The sequence below is a fragment of the Anastrepha ludens genome, chromosome X, assembly GCF_028408465.1.
Source record: "Anastrepha ludens isolate Willacy chromosome X, idAnaLude1.1, whole genome shotgun sequence".
Lineage (NCBI taxonomy): Eukaryota > Metazoa > Arthropoda > Insecta > Diptera > Tephritidae > Anastrepha > Anastrepha ludens.
The window spans coordinates 21,555,447-21,572,189 of NC_071503.1; the positions used below are offsets into that span (position 1 = coordinate 21,555,447).

The 16,743-nt window shown below is 41.4% G+C and overlaps 1 protein-coding gene across 1 annotated transcript in view; it reads left to right on the forward strand.

Moving 5' to 3' along the window:
- The first annotated feature begins 1,320 nt into the window (after window positions 1-1,320).
- LOC128869608 (uncharacterized) overlaps window positions 1,321-16,743 on the forward strand; it is an 87,491-nt gene continuing 72,068 nt past the window's right edge. Inside the window, exon 1 of the mRNA XM_054112181.1 lies at window positions 1,321-1,771. Within this exon, the coding sequence (XP_053968156.1) occupies window positions 1,636-1,771 (136 nt within the window). The 5' untranslated portion in view covers window positions 1,321-1,635. The remainder of the gene's footprint in view (window positions 1,772-16,743) is intronic.

Genomic DNA, 16,743 nt, shown 5'->3' on the forward strand with positions numbered 1-16,743 from the left:
ACCCGCTATTAAATACCTAGGAGTGATGATTGACAGTCGTTTAAACTTCAAAACGTACCTGGAATTTGCTGCGAAGAAGGCATCGAGTGTGCAGTCTTGTCTGTCGCGAATAATGCCAAACAACGGCGGACCTAGCCACAGCAAAAGAATACTATATAGCAGGGTAGTCAGCTCGGTTCTCTTATATGCCGCACCGATCTGGGCTGATACACTGAACATAAATAGCTACACAAAAAAACTGATAGCCGTCTATTGGCTAAGCGCTTCGCGGACTATCTGCGGTTTCCGTACAATTTCGGACAATGTTTCCTTCGTTATAGCCGGTCTAATCCCCGCAGGCGCTTTGGCGAAAGAAATGCAGAGAGTGTATTTAAGGCTATCCGAGCCCGACGGTAGACCAAGTCGTAAAAATATTGCAAAAGAAGAAAGGCGTCGTTCGATCGCCGAATGGCAAGACCGGTGGAACAGATCACAGAAAGGTAGATGGACGCATGGGCTAATACCCATTCTTACAACGTAGCTGGAAAGAAACCATGGGGAAACAAACTTCCATCTAACCCGATTCCTTTTAGCGTTCGGAGTATTTCGAAAAAGCAAATTTTTCACATAATCCCATCAAAATGCACAAAAAAAGAATATATGTGGATTTTCGTACATATACATGTAATACCGCCTTGGTAGATTCGCCAATCATCAAACCATCACCAGTAAGCGGTGCTACAAAATAGTGGTTTCTTAAGAAACTAAACAGCGGATGGTCACTGCTCTATGACTGTACTATTGACTGTAAATACTGCATTTTGTATTTCGATTTAAAGTAAGAAGAACTTGTAACAAACCAAAAGCAAAGATTTTTTAACACTATTGTCATTTCATGTGACTTTTGGGGGGAAAAAATAGACCTGGAAAGATTGATGATTACAACAAACTGAAGACTTTTATATGTTTCATGAAAATTGTCAGTGACATAGCAGAGATATCAGCAGGGCTAAAAAAAGAAGTGTCAGCAATATTTACTTCTGGTGCTAAAAAATATTCTGGACAATTTCTAAACATAAAAAATGCAATGTCTGAACTCCATTTTTTTATTTATTTTGTTTAACGTCTATAAAATATCAAACAAGTATACTTTGAATGTTTTTCCCGTTTAGAAGTTTATGAAATATTAACTCATCAAATAATATAAATAATAGCACATATTTTTGAAGCACCCTAATGTGCATATGTTTATTTGCTGCGGTGTGGCTACCTAAATGCGATGAGTACTTTTATCACTTTATTGCGCTCTTTTTGGTAATATTGTTTTCGAGCACCAAAGCTGTCTGCTTGCTCTGTTTGTACCTTCGGGCTTTAACAGCAGCTCTGGCTATAAATACCAGTCTGTGAACTATTTTTATACCTAATTCAGTACACACATTCGCCTACAACAGTTCATTTCAGCACACGGTTAAATAGGCTATCGAATACGACCACTCTCTAAGCCGAGATCGTTACTACTGCATTCGCCGTCATCAATCATCAGTTTAATATATTTCACCCACAAAAACGGTATTATTATACGAGACCATTCACAAAAATCTGTATAAGTAAAATTTAAATAACTCAAATTTAAGTACCTTATATTTGAGTAAAAAAATGAAACCATTTTTGGTAATTGTTCTTGCATTATTCGTATGCATTGCTGCCCAGGATGATAAAAAAAACAAGCTAAGAAGCACTGACAGTGAAATAAAAATTTACAAGCGCCTTATACCAGCAGATGTGTTACGAGGTAAGCATAAACTTAAGCACATATGTAAATATGTATATAGAGCACACATACAAAAATAGATATGTATGAGAGCAGTAATAAATTTTTTTAGTATAACTCTTTCCTTCTATTCAAAATTGCTAAGTTCCGACTGTGCAGCGATTTGCTAAAAGAATGTGGAATAAGTGTTTTAGAACGGTCCTTCAAGATGTCGCTGTAAGCCTTTAAATTTTTCCAATTATACATTATATAATATTTTCTGTTCATCCGCAATGCATTTTTTTGCGCAGAGAATAAAAATCGCTTCATGCCCAATTAAGCAAATGCGCGATGTGATTGTTAGTTAATATGCGATTTAATGGCGCATTGTCGAACTTGTTTATATTGCACAACTAATACGAAACAAATGAACATGTGTAGGTAGGTAAATTGTTATAAAGGCTATACTAAGCCATAAGCCAGGAACTCACAGTTGCGGACTTGATTTTGAAGCTGCAGCTACTTTTGTCAGTTTGCTACGACTCCGACGTTTAAGGGAGAATGGGAAATAAACAACTTTATTATTATTTATTATCATTGTTATTAAGTATATAAATAAATACAAATCACAGGCCACGAATTTAGATACTTTTCTTGTTATAAATAAGTTACTCTAAATTTATTTTGTAATAAAGGGTCATTCATTGGCGGTTTAGACGTAATTTTTTTTAAATGAACATAAAACCTATAATCTTGTTTGCAATAATAAAAACATGATGATCAGTATATATTTAGTTGAAATTCATTGATGTATTTCCACGTAATTTTTGAAAATAGACGGAAAAGCCATTTAATAGTGACGCTACATTTCACAACGCGTAATGTCGTTATTTAACAGCGTATTGTAAATATACAAATATGGAAATTTTAAATAGGCCAATTAAAATTTCTAGTTTTCGTGACATGACACGGTTATTACTAGGTGTGCAAAATAAGTTCCGGGAATTGAATTATAACTAGCAACACTATATCGATATACATACACATATCCACAAAGTGGAGGAGCCTTCGTCTAGTACCAACCGACATACATCGCAAGTAATGTGCTGTTATCCAATTTTTAGCGAAAGTTGCAGAAAAAATCTTGGAAAAAAAAGATTTGATGAGCTGGTTAGTCATTGGACACTTGAAAATTTGAGCAGGTCCACAAGTTAGCAGTGGATGAAAATGGTGAAGAGCAGCCAACGAAAGCGGGGATGTCGCGATGTCTGGCAAATGAAACTGTACCGACATCATGCTTCAATTTCATCGTCTACATATGTCTACACTTCTAACAATGAAAATAAAATAAATATTCCTTTTTTTTCTTCAAATTTTGAACTACGTGATCTTAATAAAGGGATCTGTCAATATCTGTACTTCAATTTGAAGTAAAAAATTTAAGATAATTTTTATTCAGTTCTAAAATTAAAAATGAGAGGGAAATGCCAATTTTCTAATGCAAGAAAATTAGCGGCATGTTCTGACTATTGTAAAACACTTCAACATATTTACCCATCTACATATGTACATACATTTACTCGTATATGTGTATACGAATTCGTATCGTTTTTAAATTTGTTTGGTCAAAAGTAATATGTATTTGTTTTTCTTTTTATTCACGAATACTGAGTGTGGGTGGATGTGTTTTTGCTGAATCATACTGTTTTACGATCTCTACAGAAATTTCTGGTAAAATTTTCCTTTAAAAAATTAATTTGTTTCATTCTTTATTTCTTCATTAAAATATCTTTATTTGGTTTTTTAAATTAATTTTCTGTGTTTATTTATTAATTAGTTGCAAAAACATATCCACACGCTTTCAATTTTTTTAATTTTACCATTTCTCAACGCGAGCTAGTATTTTTCTGGAGCTTATTTAAACACTGTAAATAAAGTTATGGTTTTAACACAGCGTGATATTTTTGTATTTGAGTGAATGAACATAAATCAGATTAAAGTAAATACATTTATTTTATGAATTTTAAGCTTAAAAGAAAGTCTGATTAATGAAAACTGCAGTACGCAAAATAGAAATGTAACTTTGTCAAATATATTGATGTATTGTATACCAAGAATATATGTCCGTTGGCCATACCCAAATGGACTCCGTTCATACCAATATTGGCAAAAAAGAAAAATAAGGAATAATTTGCGTTGGCAGAAAATTTGGAAAAGTTCTTAAGGACAACAGGAACATACATTTTTTTTAAATATTCTGATTAACGTTTTTATAAATCCATAAAAGCAGGACTAAAGTCAAGGTACTCTTGCATCACTGATATTGGTAATTCTTATAAACTTGTTTATGATTACTCACAATTACCACATTGAATAAAAACCTATGTAAAAGTATTAGCCGAAACAAAATGCCATTAAAAAGTTCTGAGAATTCCAAAGTTAAACAGATTTGATTCCAATTGACTACCTCACTTTTACGATGTTTTTTGAAAAAAAAACACCAACCTCGTAAGTACAAAATTGGAGTGTATGGCAGAATTAGGAATTAAGAGCTAAATTAAAAAAGAATTATTTATTAATTATTGAAAGTTTGTTTCAATAACTACTACAAAGAAGACAAGTGCGAATTTTGTTTTTAAAACATTATTTTCTCTAAATGTTGACCGCTACGTCGAATGCAGTATTGCTGGCCTCCATCCTCCGTGCCACTCTCTAGGGAAATGGTGTCGGGATGCCATTAACCTCGCGAATGATATTTTCTTTTAGTGTTAAGATGGCCGATGGGTTTGTTTCATAGACTTCAGTGGTACCCCCACAGAAATAAGTCCGTAGGGTAACATGGGTGGCCTGGATATGTCACCGAAACGGCTTATCAGTTTGTTTGGGAACAAATCACGCTGTATCGCTATCGTCTCTCTGACCGTGTGCGGCGTGGCATATCTTGCTGAAACCATATGTGTGTACTGAATTAATTAAAAATGTGCTCTAATGAATGACAATCATTCAGCATGTGCGGATAAAAGATACCGTCCTCGACGATTTTCAAGAATCAATATTGAACCAATTATTCCACTTTACTATGAAAGCCAAACCATCCTTTTGGGATTGTGAAGTGGAACGAGTGGAACTTTAGCTTAACATATGGAAAAATAAAACTTGAGGTAATACTTTTTTTTCAAAATTATTTAAGGTATTTTCCAATTTATTTAAAACTGATATTGATGTAAATAATATAGACCTCAGGCTGCAACTGCCTTCATACTGCACCTTGCCTTTCAAGATAAGGATGCACATATGCACATAATTATATTAAATGACAAATGCGATTTCTAGATGCAGCTATGGTCTGGTGTAGTAAAATGCCGCATGAGCAATTTTAGCCGAAGTATACGGCGGCCGTAGCCGAATGGGTTGGTGCATGACTAACATTCGGAAATCAGAGAGCACGTAGTTTCGAATCTCGGTGAAAGTCCGAAGTATGAAGGCAATGGCAAACCTCGAGAGTATTACTGCCATGAAAAAGGTCCTCAGAAAAATTATCTGCCGTTCGAAATCGGCTTGAAACTGTAGGTCCCTCCATTTGTGGAGTATCATCAAGACGCACACCACAAATAAGAGGAGAAGCTCGGCCAAACACCCGAAAAGCGAGTACGCGCCAGTCACATAAATATGTATATATATACAAGGGGAAGTTCAAAATAAACAAGACTGAGGTAAAATAGAAACGACAGGAGTTTTGTTCTGATAACTTCGAGTTTATTTATTCAAAATAGCCCCCTCTGGTCTTGATACACTTTTTCGCGTAATGTAAAAGCTTTTCGAAAGAGTGTTTCAGGTCATTGACCGAAATGTCCTTCAGGATGCTGGTACAAGCGTTTTGGATGGCCTCTACGGACGGAAAACATTTTCCTTTCATGGCCAAATGCAATTTTTCGAGTAGGTAGAAGTCACAGGGAGCCATATCAGGCGAACACGGTGAGTGATTGATGGTTAAAATGCGATTTCTAGTCAAAAACTCACGCTTTGACGCTTAGTTTCAGGATCATGTTGGAAGCACCACGTTTAATTACCAGTTATAATGTTGTAAGTGAAATTCTTGTCTTTTCTCGCCTCTTTAATGAGGGTTTCGAATGTGGAATTCTGAGCGATTTTTGGTCCTCAAGTAACTTGTGCGGAATGAAACTTTCACAGACCTTTCGCAAGCCCAAATGATCAGTTAATATGCGTAAAATCGATGTTTTGGAGATATTCAACTCCGATTCCACGATGACTTTGGTTCATTGTTCATAAATTGGCGAACAATTTCGATGTCCTCACAACCATCTCTGAAACTCTGGCACGAGACAGACAACCATCGCCATAAACTTTTTTCATCAATTCAAATGTTTCGGTAAACATTTTACCGATTTTAAAACAAAAATTGATGTTAGCTTTTTGTTCCAAAATCATTTTTGTACCGATGACTCAAACATACTGACACTTTAGACGCAATAACTTCGCTTCCATTGAACCGGATGTCACCAAGCTTTCACTGGAAGTCAGCTAGGGATATAACTTCGAACGCACTAGCTCATTAAAAAGATGGGACCATCAAAAACATTTTTACGACGCCAGTCTTATTTATTTTGGACTTCACCTTGTAATTATTTACATATATTTTTATGCAGCTTGGTGGAGATGTTAGGAAGGGGATAAGATTTGCAATCGCAGAATATCGTCGTACATTGCATTCCAGAATAATGGCGTTAGGACAGATGCTTATGGCACCCATCTAGAGACTTTATATTCTTTGACTGTGCCTTCCAAAGACCTGCTTATAATTTTTGTCAATTGAACTTTCAAAACCATGGAGAGCCTCGGCCATTTTCAGTACTCTTTTGTGCCCGTTTTCTATCTAACTCCCTCTTTTCACATCTGCTACACCAGCACGACTGCATCCGTCGTAGACCTTCTCTTTCTAAAATCAAACTGTGTCTCAGAAAGGCTACCCCTGCCACGATTTCTATTGCTGATCTATTTCTATTCTGCGTTCCAGCAGCACGTGTCGAGGATCCATATTCCCTGGTTTCCCTGCCTTAAGTAAGGGGTAGAGTCGCTGGTGTGTCGTGATAGATGGGAAAACACCGCGTTCAAGACATTCGTTGTATGTTTGAACAAAAGATTAGGGGTTCGCGCTTTAAATCTCTTCACCGCGAGAAGTACTTCCTCCTTCGTAATAGGTGGGAACTCATACTCGGGAAAAAGCTTCCGATGGAATGGTGGCCGAAAAAAGGAAGCTTATTATATGTTCAAGCTGTTTAGGGCACGAAATCTGAGATCATGCCGATTTTTTCATCTTTTTGGTTGCGACTTTATGTGCCAAGACCCAGGGGTCTTTGTCAGCGTTGTTTCAATGACTAAGAAAACATATTTTCTTGCTTACCATTATGTCCCGTTTAAGTTCCCTACATATGTCGTTCTATATAGCAAAAATATGCGATTCAATTATACAGGAACACTAATTTAATCATGTAAATAAGTTTATTTGTAAGTGGCAACATGCTTTCATGCCCGGAAGATCAGCTTGCTCAAGTCTACAAGTAGTTCTAGCCTCTAAAAATATAATAAATGCATGATAACCATGCCCTGCTAGATGTTATATATTCAGACTTCTCAAAGGCGTTTGACAAAGTTGAACACACTTTATTTACACAAGCTCAAACATTTTGTAGTCAGGGTAAAATTCTAAGAATTCTTCGCCAGCTTTCTAAATAATTTTTTATTTTTTTTATTTCTTCCATAAAATATTACACCTGTCGTTAGACCATAAGTAATTTGATTTACAAAAAGATGGAATGAGAGTGATATTGAAGAGCCAATGCCCCCAAGCTCATTTAGAAGAAATATATACATATTATTTAAAAACAAGTGGTTAACAAACATTGACATATACGATTAGTTGACAATTGATTACATGGATTTTGATATGTTAGTGTTTGACGGTTAAGCCGACTTTGGGTAGATTTTCCTTTATTTGGTAGCCTTCTCATCATAGGATTTGTGTGCGTTAATAATCTATTTATGTGTCTTCTGCTAGCGCTTTGTATTGTTTCATCAATAGTATCGATGTCAAGGTCGCGATGAATATCTGCGTTAGGTATGTACCAAGGACTTTAGACTGGACTCGTTGAAGTATACTTAGATTACTTTTTGCAACAGTGCCCCAAATCTCAATTCCATATTTCCAGATCGGAGCAATTATCGTTCGATAAATAAGTACTTTATTTTGCAATGATAGATTGGACTGAGGTCCAAGTAGCCAGTACAATTTCTTAAAACGATTTTAAACTTCATTTCGCTTTTTCTTTATATGCTCCTGCCAGTTTAATTTCGAGTCGATCATAATACCCAGGTATTTCGCTTTGGTGTCAATACCTATGCACGTCAGAATTACCAACGCAGACTGGTTCAATGGTTGTCCTTCGGTTTGTGTAGTTTACTTGTATTGTTTTGTCAGCGTTGATTTCGACGTTCCATTTTTTGAACCAGTTTAATGTCACATTTAATTCGTTTTGTAAATTTTGTTTTGCGACTTTTGTATTTTTATGAGATACCATGAGGACTGTGTCATCCGCAAATGTTGCAATCATGCTGTTTTCTGACTTCGGTTCCGGTAGATCAGCCGTGTACAATAGATGCAATGTTGGTCCCAAGACACTGCCTTGGGGAACGCAAATAATATTTTTTCGAAAATTTTTGATATTGTCGGTAGTAGGCTGATTGGTCGATATGATGTCGCTAGTGTAGCGTTTTTGTTAGGTTTCGGGATCACTATAACTTCAGCTACTTTCCAGGTACTAGGGAAATATTTGAGACCTATAGGAGCGTTGAAAATATTTCTTAGATAAATTATTGCCTTGTCAGGCATATGATTCATAATTGTTCCCGAAATTTGATCGTATCCAGGCGATTTATTGTTCTTTAGAGTTTTTATTAATTGTTTTATCTCCGTAAGTGTGATTTTTTTAATTTGCTTCTTATTCTCGTTTGCTGCATAAGTGAGATTTATGTCGTTATTATTATTTTCAAAAGTATCTTTAAAATGTTGAGCTAAGACCATTGCTTTTTCTGAAGTGGTTCGGGCTCATTTCCCTTTAGTTGTTTTTATTGGTGGTAAATGTATTGTGGCGCCCACCACTTTTTTCGTCGCCTTCCAGTGTGTAGTTTGAGGATTTTGTTGCGTCAATAGTTTTGAGATAATTGCTATGTTTTTTGTCTTTTTCCTTTTGAAGTAGGTCTCTTATACCTTTTCCCAATTTGTTTAGAAATCTTGTTGTCTGCCATTTCTTACTTAGCTTTCTTTTTTGTTTTAGTTTCTTTTTTATCGTATCAGGTATATAGTCATTCTTTACTTTAGTTGGTGAAGAGGGGGTAGATTTACTAACTACCTTAATAGTTTTGTCGTTAAAAAAAGCTATAGCTGTCTCAATTTCATCGCCTGTTTTCAAAGATACTTTTGTGTCTAAATATGATTTCAAAAGCTCAATAAACGCATTCCAGTCTGTACGATGATTGTAAAGTGGTGGATTTAAGTTTTTTTGCGGTGGTTGTTGGGTTCTTAGTATAATTGGCGAGTGATCAGAAGAAAGCTCAAGACAAGATTCAATTGTCAGTACGTTTGGATTAATTGATTTCATGATAAAAAAGTCAAGTAAGTTAGATACTTCCTTAAAGTCAGAGGGCCAGTAAATGGGTTCTCCTGTACTTATATAATTACAATTACGCGCTCTGATGGCGTCGAGTAATGCTTTTCCTTTCGTGTTTGTTAATCTTGAACCCCACATCATATTTTTTGCGTTATAATCTACTCCGGCAATAAATATACTTCCAAGTGTTTCAAGGTAGTTAGCGTATTGTGTTGTTTTGTTGTTGTGTTTCGGAGGGCAGTAAGCAACTGATATGGTAAGCTGGCTTAGAGTGTCATTTATTTGTATCGTCGTTGCTTGCAGATGGTCCATTTGATATTCCTCCATTTTGTTAAACATAATATTTTGTCTCAGTATAATAGCTGTTCCGCCGTGTGCTCTGTTGTCAGGGTGATTGGTGCATATTATTTTGTAGCCGGGAATACTAACGTAGCTTTTGTCATTAAAATGAACACCAATAGTATGTCAATGTTGTAGGGCGGATTGCCTCCGCGTGGTGCACCCTGGGTAACGCCAAATGATCTGCGGCCTTAACGGCCTTAAATCTGAACGGTGACGACCCTGCATTCTTTTGGCATTCTCTTTACTCTCTGGACTTGAACTTCGTTTCCTGAGCTGGTGGTTGCGGCATTCTGCCACCTGAGTACGCTGGGGTGAAACTCAACCGAAACGGATGGTGGGCAAATGTCGTGACTGCCCCCGTCCCGTTAAAACCCTGGCAGGCCTCGGAGTACGTTCCAAACTCGTCGCCATTGGGTTGGTGGTGTAGGTGCGGTTGAGATGACTCCCGCTTTGCGTCCGATCTGGCTCCGAACGCATGCCTCATAAGGGTATGCGTCAACCCTAGCACGGCCTCCCTGCCTCGGCACAGATAACCGTGGGATCACTTAAGGACGACTACACTTTCGAGTTATGGATAGCGGCTCCGAGTGGGGACCCAATAAAATAAACATGAACAACAACAACAACAACAACAAAAACAAAACCAATAACAAAAACCCGAAGAATTTAGGCGGCAGTGGGGATTCGGAGCCGAACCCCAAGGTCTCCTCACTTAAGGAAAGAGGGGCGGAACCGCCTTCTCTAACCAGCCCTAACCGAGAGGCAGCCCAGGGGGACAAAACAAGTAGGGGCGGAAGGGTGTCGGAGTCGATGCTCAAAGCGTTATGTGGGTGGGGATCTGGGAGGAAGTAGGAATCGACTTCGAGCACCATCCCAAGGGGGGTGAGCGGCAACTCGCTTTACGTAGGTAGACGGTCGCTTGCGGAACCGCCTGCGACCCGTAGTGAGGTAGGACTGGAGGGGATGGCCAGTACCAGTAAGGGGTTTTCCCCAAGTTTTCCGGGGGTTTCTGGGACTTCTTTTCAGGGGTCCCTTGCTAGGCCTAAACGGCAGCCAGGACAGAGCAGGAAAGCCTTCTCTGACCAACGCATAGCCGCTAAAATCTTGGAACGCTACGGCGGCCAAAATGCTTCGCAGGTACCTGAGAAGTACTTAAGGACGCTTGAGTGGGCCAGGATGGTACTTAGTGGGGCAGAGAAAGGCCGAGTGGAAAGGGTGGGTGCGGTAGCACCGCCCGTAGAATCGGCAGTGAAGCGGCAACGCTCTCAAGAGGAGGAAATTCTCCGGCCGAAAAAACCGAGGACTGGGGGCGGTCCGCCGAAATCTTTTAGCGAAGTCGCTAAGCAGGCGGGATCAATCACTCTAGGGGTGGTCGACAAGAGCAGGGAAGCCATCTCTGCGGTGTTTATGAAGGTGGTAAGGGAAAACCCTGGACCTCCACCGTGCTGTGAGAGTGCCAGGTGGCACCACGGCACCTTTAAGCGAATAGTGTGTGCCGATGAGCGGTCGGCTACTATGTACAGGGCGGCAGTAGCTCTGGTGGGGGAGGTCTGGAAGGGAGCCAAGCTGGAAGCTGTGGACAAAAAGGACCTACCTCTTCGTCCGCGCCCCCGGGTCTGGCTTCCCTCATAGCCCTCTGCTCCAGAGGATATGGAGGAAATCCTCCGTTACTGTAACCCGAAACTTCCCACGCACAACTGGGAGGTAGTCAAGGTGGAGAAGTCCGAAGGACATTTTCGGCAAGCGCTGATTCTGCTAAATGCAGAGTCCCTCGGACCTCTTGCTGAAACTAAAGGGATCATCACCTATGGTTTTGAGAAGGTAGCCATGAAGGTTTACCAGACCGATGCCAGGGGTGATGTCTCTGCAACTCGGGTAATGCTGGGAGGGGATAGGCCCACGGTAGAGGAAGCTCCCGTGGAGATGGATGTGGAATCTGTCATGTCGGATGGGGGCAGAGCTTACGACGCCCGCTCTCTAGCGGGGTCAGTCTCCAGTATCGGGCAACTGTTCGACAGGGCGGAGGAGGAGGGGCTTCTGGCCTCGGATAGTGAGGAGGCTGACCTCAGGATGTTGGAGAAGATTATTGAAGATGAAGATTCTTCAAATAAATCTCCAGCACTCTAAGGCAGCTTCCGCTAACTTACTAATCCACCTTGAGCAAGGTGGAGTTGACGTAGTCCTGATCCAGGAGCCGTGGCTGAGCAGTAGTGGTATCTCTGGAATCAGGACGAAAAACTATTTACTGACGGTTCACAGTGGTGCAGGTAAACCAAGATCTTGCATACTCATCAGAAAAGAACTAAGAGCATTCATTTTGCCTAATTTCAGCAATGAGGACATTGTCTCTATAAGCCTGGAGAGCACCACCGGGAGAGTCTGGCTGATCTCAGCCTATATGGCGCACGATGACGAGGTGGAGCCACCTCCGTTGCCGCTAAGGGAGGCCCTAGCTGAGCCGAGGCGGAGAAAAATCGACGTCATTATCGGAACCGATGCAAATTCCCATCACACTCACTCAAGAGGTGAGCCACTTTTTGATTTTATTATAAGCGAAGACTTAGTTATTTGCAATAGAGGTAAAGACCCAACCTTCATTCCGGCGGTTAGGGAAGAGGTGCTTGACCTCACCTTAGCCTCTTCTACACTTAGGTATCGAATAACTGATTGGAGGGTGCTCTGCGCTCATTCCTTTTCGGATCACAGATACATCCAGTTTTCTCTGAATGAAACCAAACCGAATAGATCCTCCTACAGGAACCTTAGGACCACGGACTGGGACCTATAATGCAGAAACCTGCAGGTTTTCCTTCCGGAAGCACCGCAAGAAAACGCGGATCTCTCGGAAGAATTTATAGATGTATTGGTGGAGACATTCACCGCTGCGTGCAACAGAGCCCTCGAGAGCGCTTGTCCACTAAGATCGCCCCCCAAAAAGGAAAAGCCGCCTTGGTGGACAACCCAGCTCACGGAAATCAGGGCTTCATGTAGGCGGCTCTTTAATAGAGCCAGAAGACTTAAGTCTCCGTCGGGATGGGAACTGTATAAAGTAGGACTGGGTATTTACAAGTCCGAAATCCGGAAAGCGAAGCGAGACTCATGGCGGAGATTCTGCGAAAGCGTGGAGGGCTGTCATGAGTCCGCGAGATTCAGACGTATTCTCTCAAGGAATTCCACACCTATGGGGTACCTGAAAGACAGCTCGGGGTGTTGGACCATGAGCAGCGAGGAGTCACTCCGGTTACTCCTTGACGCCCATTTTCCGACAAATCCGGACTCGCTTAATATTGGCTGGGATAGGACGCATAGCACTCCACATACCCACCACCGCTGGCTGAATATGCGACGCCTGGCTTGGGCGATTGACTCTTTCAAACCCTTCAAGTCACCTGGGCCCGATGGCATTATACCGGCTCAACTGCAGAAATCTGCTGAGGTATCTTGTCATTGGCTTCTTCCTATCTACGCGAGCTGCATAGATAGGGGCTACATACCCAGATCTTGGAGGGCTGTGAGAGTAACTTTCATACCCAAGGCAGGTAAGATTTCACATGTATCCCCTAAGGATTTCAGACCAATCAGTCTCTCCTCGTTCCTCTTAAAAACCCTGGAGAGGCTGATTGATCTGCACATAAGGATTGAAATTCCTCGGGGGCGTTTATCGTACGCTCAACATGCTTACTGTAAAGGCAGATCGGTAGAGTCTGCTTTGCATACAATTCTTAAGGACATCGAGGTGTCCCTCCACCAGAAGGAGTTCACTGTGGGTGCATTCCTCGACATTGAGGGGGCTTTTAATAATGTCCTCCCGGAGGCAATCACCAGGTCACTAGGTAAATTAGGAGTCGGAGCCGAAATTATAAGGCTCATCCACACGATGCTTACCGATAGAACGGTCGTGGCAGAATGGGGTGACACCTCTCTCCGCCGGCAAGTGAACAGAGGCACTCCGCAAGGCGGTGTTCTCTCGCCACTACTCTGGGTTGCCGTACTTAACGGTCTGCTGGAGGAGCTGGAGGGGAGGGGCTGTAAGGTGATTGCCTACGCGGATGACGTGGCACTTATTGTCAGAGGCAAGTTTCTAAATACTCTGATGGAACTGATGCAGGGTTATCTGAATCTAGTTATAAATTGGACCGCAAATTGCGGCCTATCGACAAATCCTCTGAAGACGGAGCTCGTCTTATTTACGAGGAAATACAAAATACCAAGAGTGTTTCTCCCCTCAATATCGGGCGCTCCGTTGGTGCTCTCTGACAAGGTGAAGTACCTGGGACTCATCCTTCACAGAGGCCTTACATGGAAGCCAAACATTGAGGAGAGAATCAGAAAGACAAAAGTCGCCCTGTATGGTTGCAGGGGCGCTATCGGCAAAAGATGGGGCCTCTCGCCTAAAGTCACTTTTTGGCTTTATAACACGATTATAAAACCAATCTTGCTATACGGAGTCCTTGTCTGGTGGAACTCGCTAGAAAGGATGGTATCAGTTAAGAAGCTGGAGAGGGTACAAAGGTCTGCCCTCATTGGAATCAGTGGGGCTCTCCGTACCACTCCTACTCTAGCGCTTAACGCTATGCTGAATGTGGCGCCCGTAGACATTGTAGGAAAAACTACCGCTGCACGCGCGGCAATCAGATTAAGGTGTTCGGGCCATAGGCTAGACTTAAGTTACGGACACTCCAGCATTCTTAAAAACTTTGAGTTCATTCCTATGGTGCTGGACCACTGTACACCCACGCTAGGTCCGAGCGGACCTTTTTCTGCTCACATTCCCTCAAGGGATGAGTGGGCGGGGTGCAACATTCGGCGGCAAGGCATGAATATTCTGTAAGGAGCCTCCCATCAAACTTAAATTTAGGCTCCCGGACCACTGTAGTGTTTTCCAAGCGGAGGTATCCGCAATTAAGGAAGCGGTGGACTGGTTGCTCAATTCGGTAATTACCGTTAAGGAAGTAAATATCTACTCCGATAGCCAATCGGCAATTAGGGCCTTGGGCTCGCTGTTTGTGCGCTCGAGATTGGTCGGGGAATGTCTGGCTTCTCTCTCGATTGCATCCGAATACTTCATCATCAGGCTCATTTGGGTTCCCGGGCACAGCGGCATAGAGGGAAACTGCTGGGCTGATGAGCTGGCTAGACAGGGAACTTTGGAGACGGTTTCGTCGCGAAATGAGAGAATTGGGGTTCCCCTGAGAACCTGTGGTCTGCTCCTGGAAAGATGGGCCTAGAGTCAACTCAGCGAGCGCTGGGCTACTGCGCAAACGTGCAAGGTCGCGAGATCCTTCTGGCCACGGGTAGATCGGGGACGCTCAAGGGAACTCCTAAGGCTAACAAAGCCCCAGCTCTCGAATTTGGTGAACATCCTTACCGGACATTGTCCGTTAGGTGTTCACGCCGTAAGACTTGGGATTGCCTCAAGTCCGTTCTGCAGAAACTGTCTGGAGGACGAGGTGGAATCATCTCAACACCTTCTTCTCAGCTACCCTGCTCTCGTCTGGCAAAGACTAAGATATCTGGGCTCTCACTTTTTCGCTACGCCTGCGGATATAGCCGGTGTAGATATCATAAATTTGGTGAAGTTCATTAGTAGCTTGTTACGGCTAACTACGAACGCAAAGCAGCCCCCGTTGGCGCCGTCGTAAAAATGCATGGTCATCATCGTTTCTAATCCCAAGGCTCCTTATTCCTTCCCATCTCCCTCCTCCTCTCCCATGTATGGCACCACAACGGACGAATTTACTAACATTTGTCCAAGTGAGCCCTTTAGCTAGGGCAGCCATTTAACCTAACCTATGTCAATGTTGTATTGGTCAATAAAAGTTTTAGTTTCAAGAATATGTTGATTTAGTCCTTTTGCATTCCATAAGGCTATTGTCATTTTACTTTGCTTGTCCATCGAATTTGGTGACCAGTAGTGTGATTATATTCATCATGTTAGTCATTTGATTGATGAGCTGGCTCATAATTTTTTTTAAGTTCTTGAATATCATCATTTTGAGGGTTAGGCATACATGTTTTATTATATGTAGCTTGTGCTGCTACTTGCGCATAGGTTGATAGCCCGATTCTAGCGGATTCGACTGTGTTTTCTTGTTGCGGCGGGTTCAGTATCGGAGTCTAGAGTTCCTTTTTGCGTAGAGCTGGAAAACGTTGCACCCTCAGTGATTTGTATACCAACATCCTTTATAATTGGCTGTGTGTTTTTCGCACTCTGCATTTAATATTGTTACTACTTTTATTGATTGAACAGTTCGCAGTTTTATGCACACTTAACACAGATTGGATTTTTTGTGCAATAGTTTCAAGTATGCCCATATTTTTGGCAGATGAGACATTGTGAAAGAGACCATATTTGACGTGGGGGCTCGAATTTACCTCACAATGCAATAGATTTGTTATATTGTATATATCTTTGTGGTTACTATTTGTTTTGATTTCCAGTGAGAATAAAGGTAGAAGTTGTTTTGAGGCGTTTTTGAGGATGTCGAAAATATTTGTTACATCATGAGTTTGCGTCTCTTCTTTTTCATTCTCTTCTAATTCGTTCTCTTCTAATTCATTCTCTTGGTCCAGTATATCAAATCTATTCTCTGACGGTGGTTTACTCAGCCAATATGTGAGCTGTTGTTGTTTTGAGGACACTTTCCTTGTTTTGTTGTTTGCATTTACTTCTGCTTTTTCTGGAGAACTGCGTAAACGCTTGGGTGTTTAGCTTTTCTTTGAGTTGTTGGGTTGCTCAGCAGTAGATGTTTTTAGTGTCGTGCACATAATAGACTTTGCGTTAGTCGCTGATGATGATACCGTGGTTGTTACTGCTGAGGCTGTCGTTGTCATGCTGGTGTTTGTTGTGAGTGTTGCGAGAGCAAGAGTAGCTGTTGTTGCGGAGGCTGTTGCTGTAGTGGTGGTCTTTGTTGAAGATGTTAGTAGAGCGGCTAGAACATTTTCAGTTATAGGAGGGGTGTGGATTTGATCAATTTCTTTGTTAAG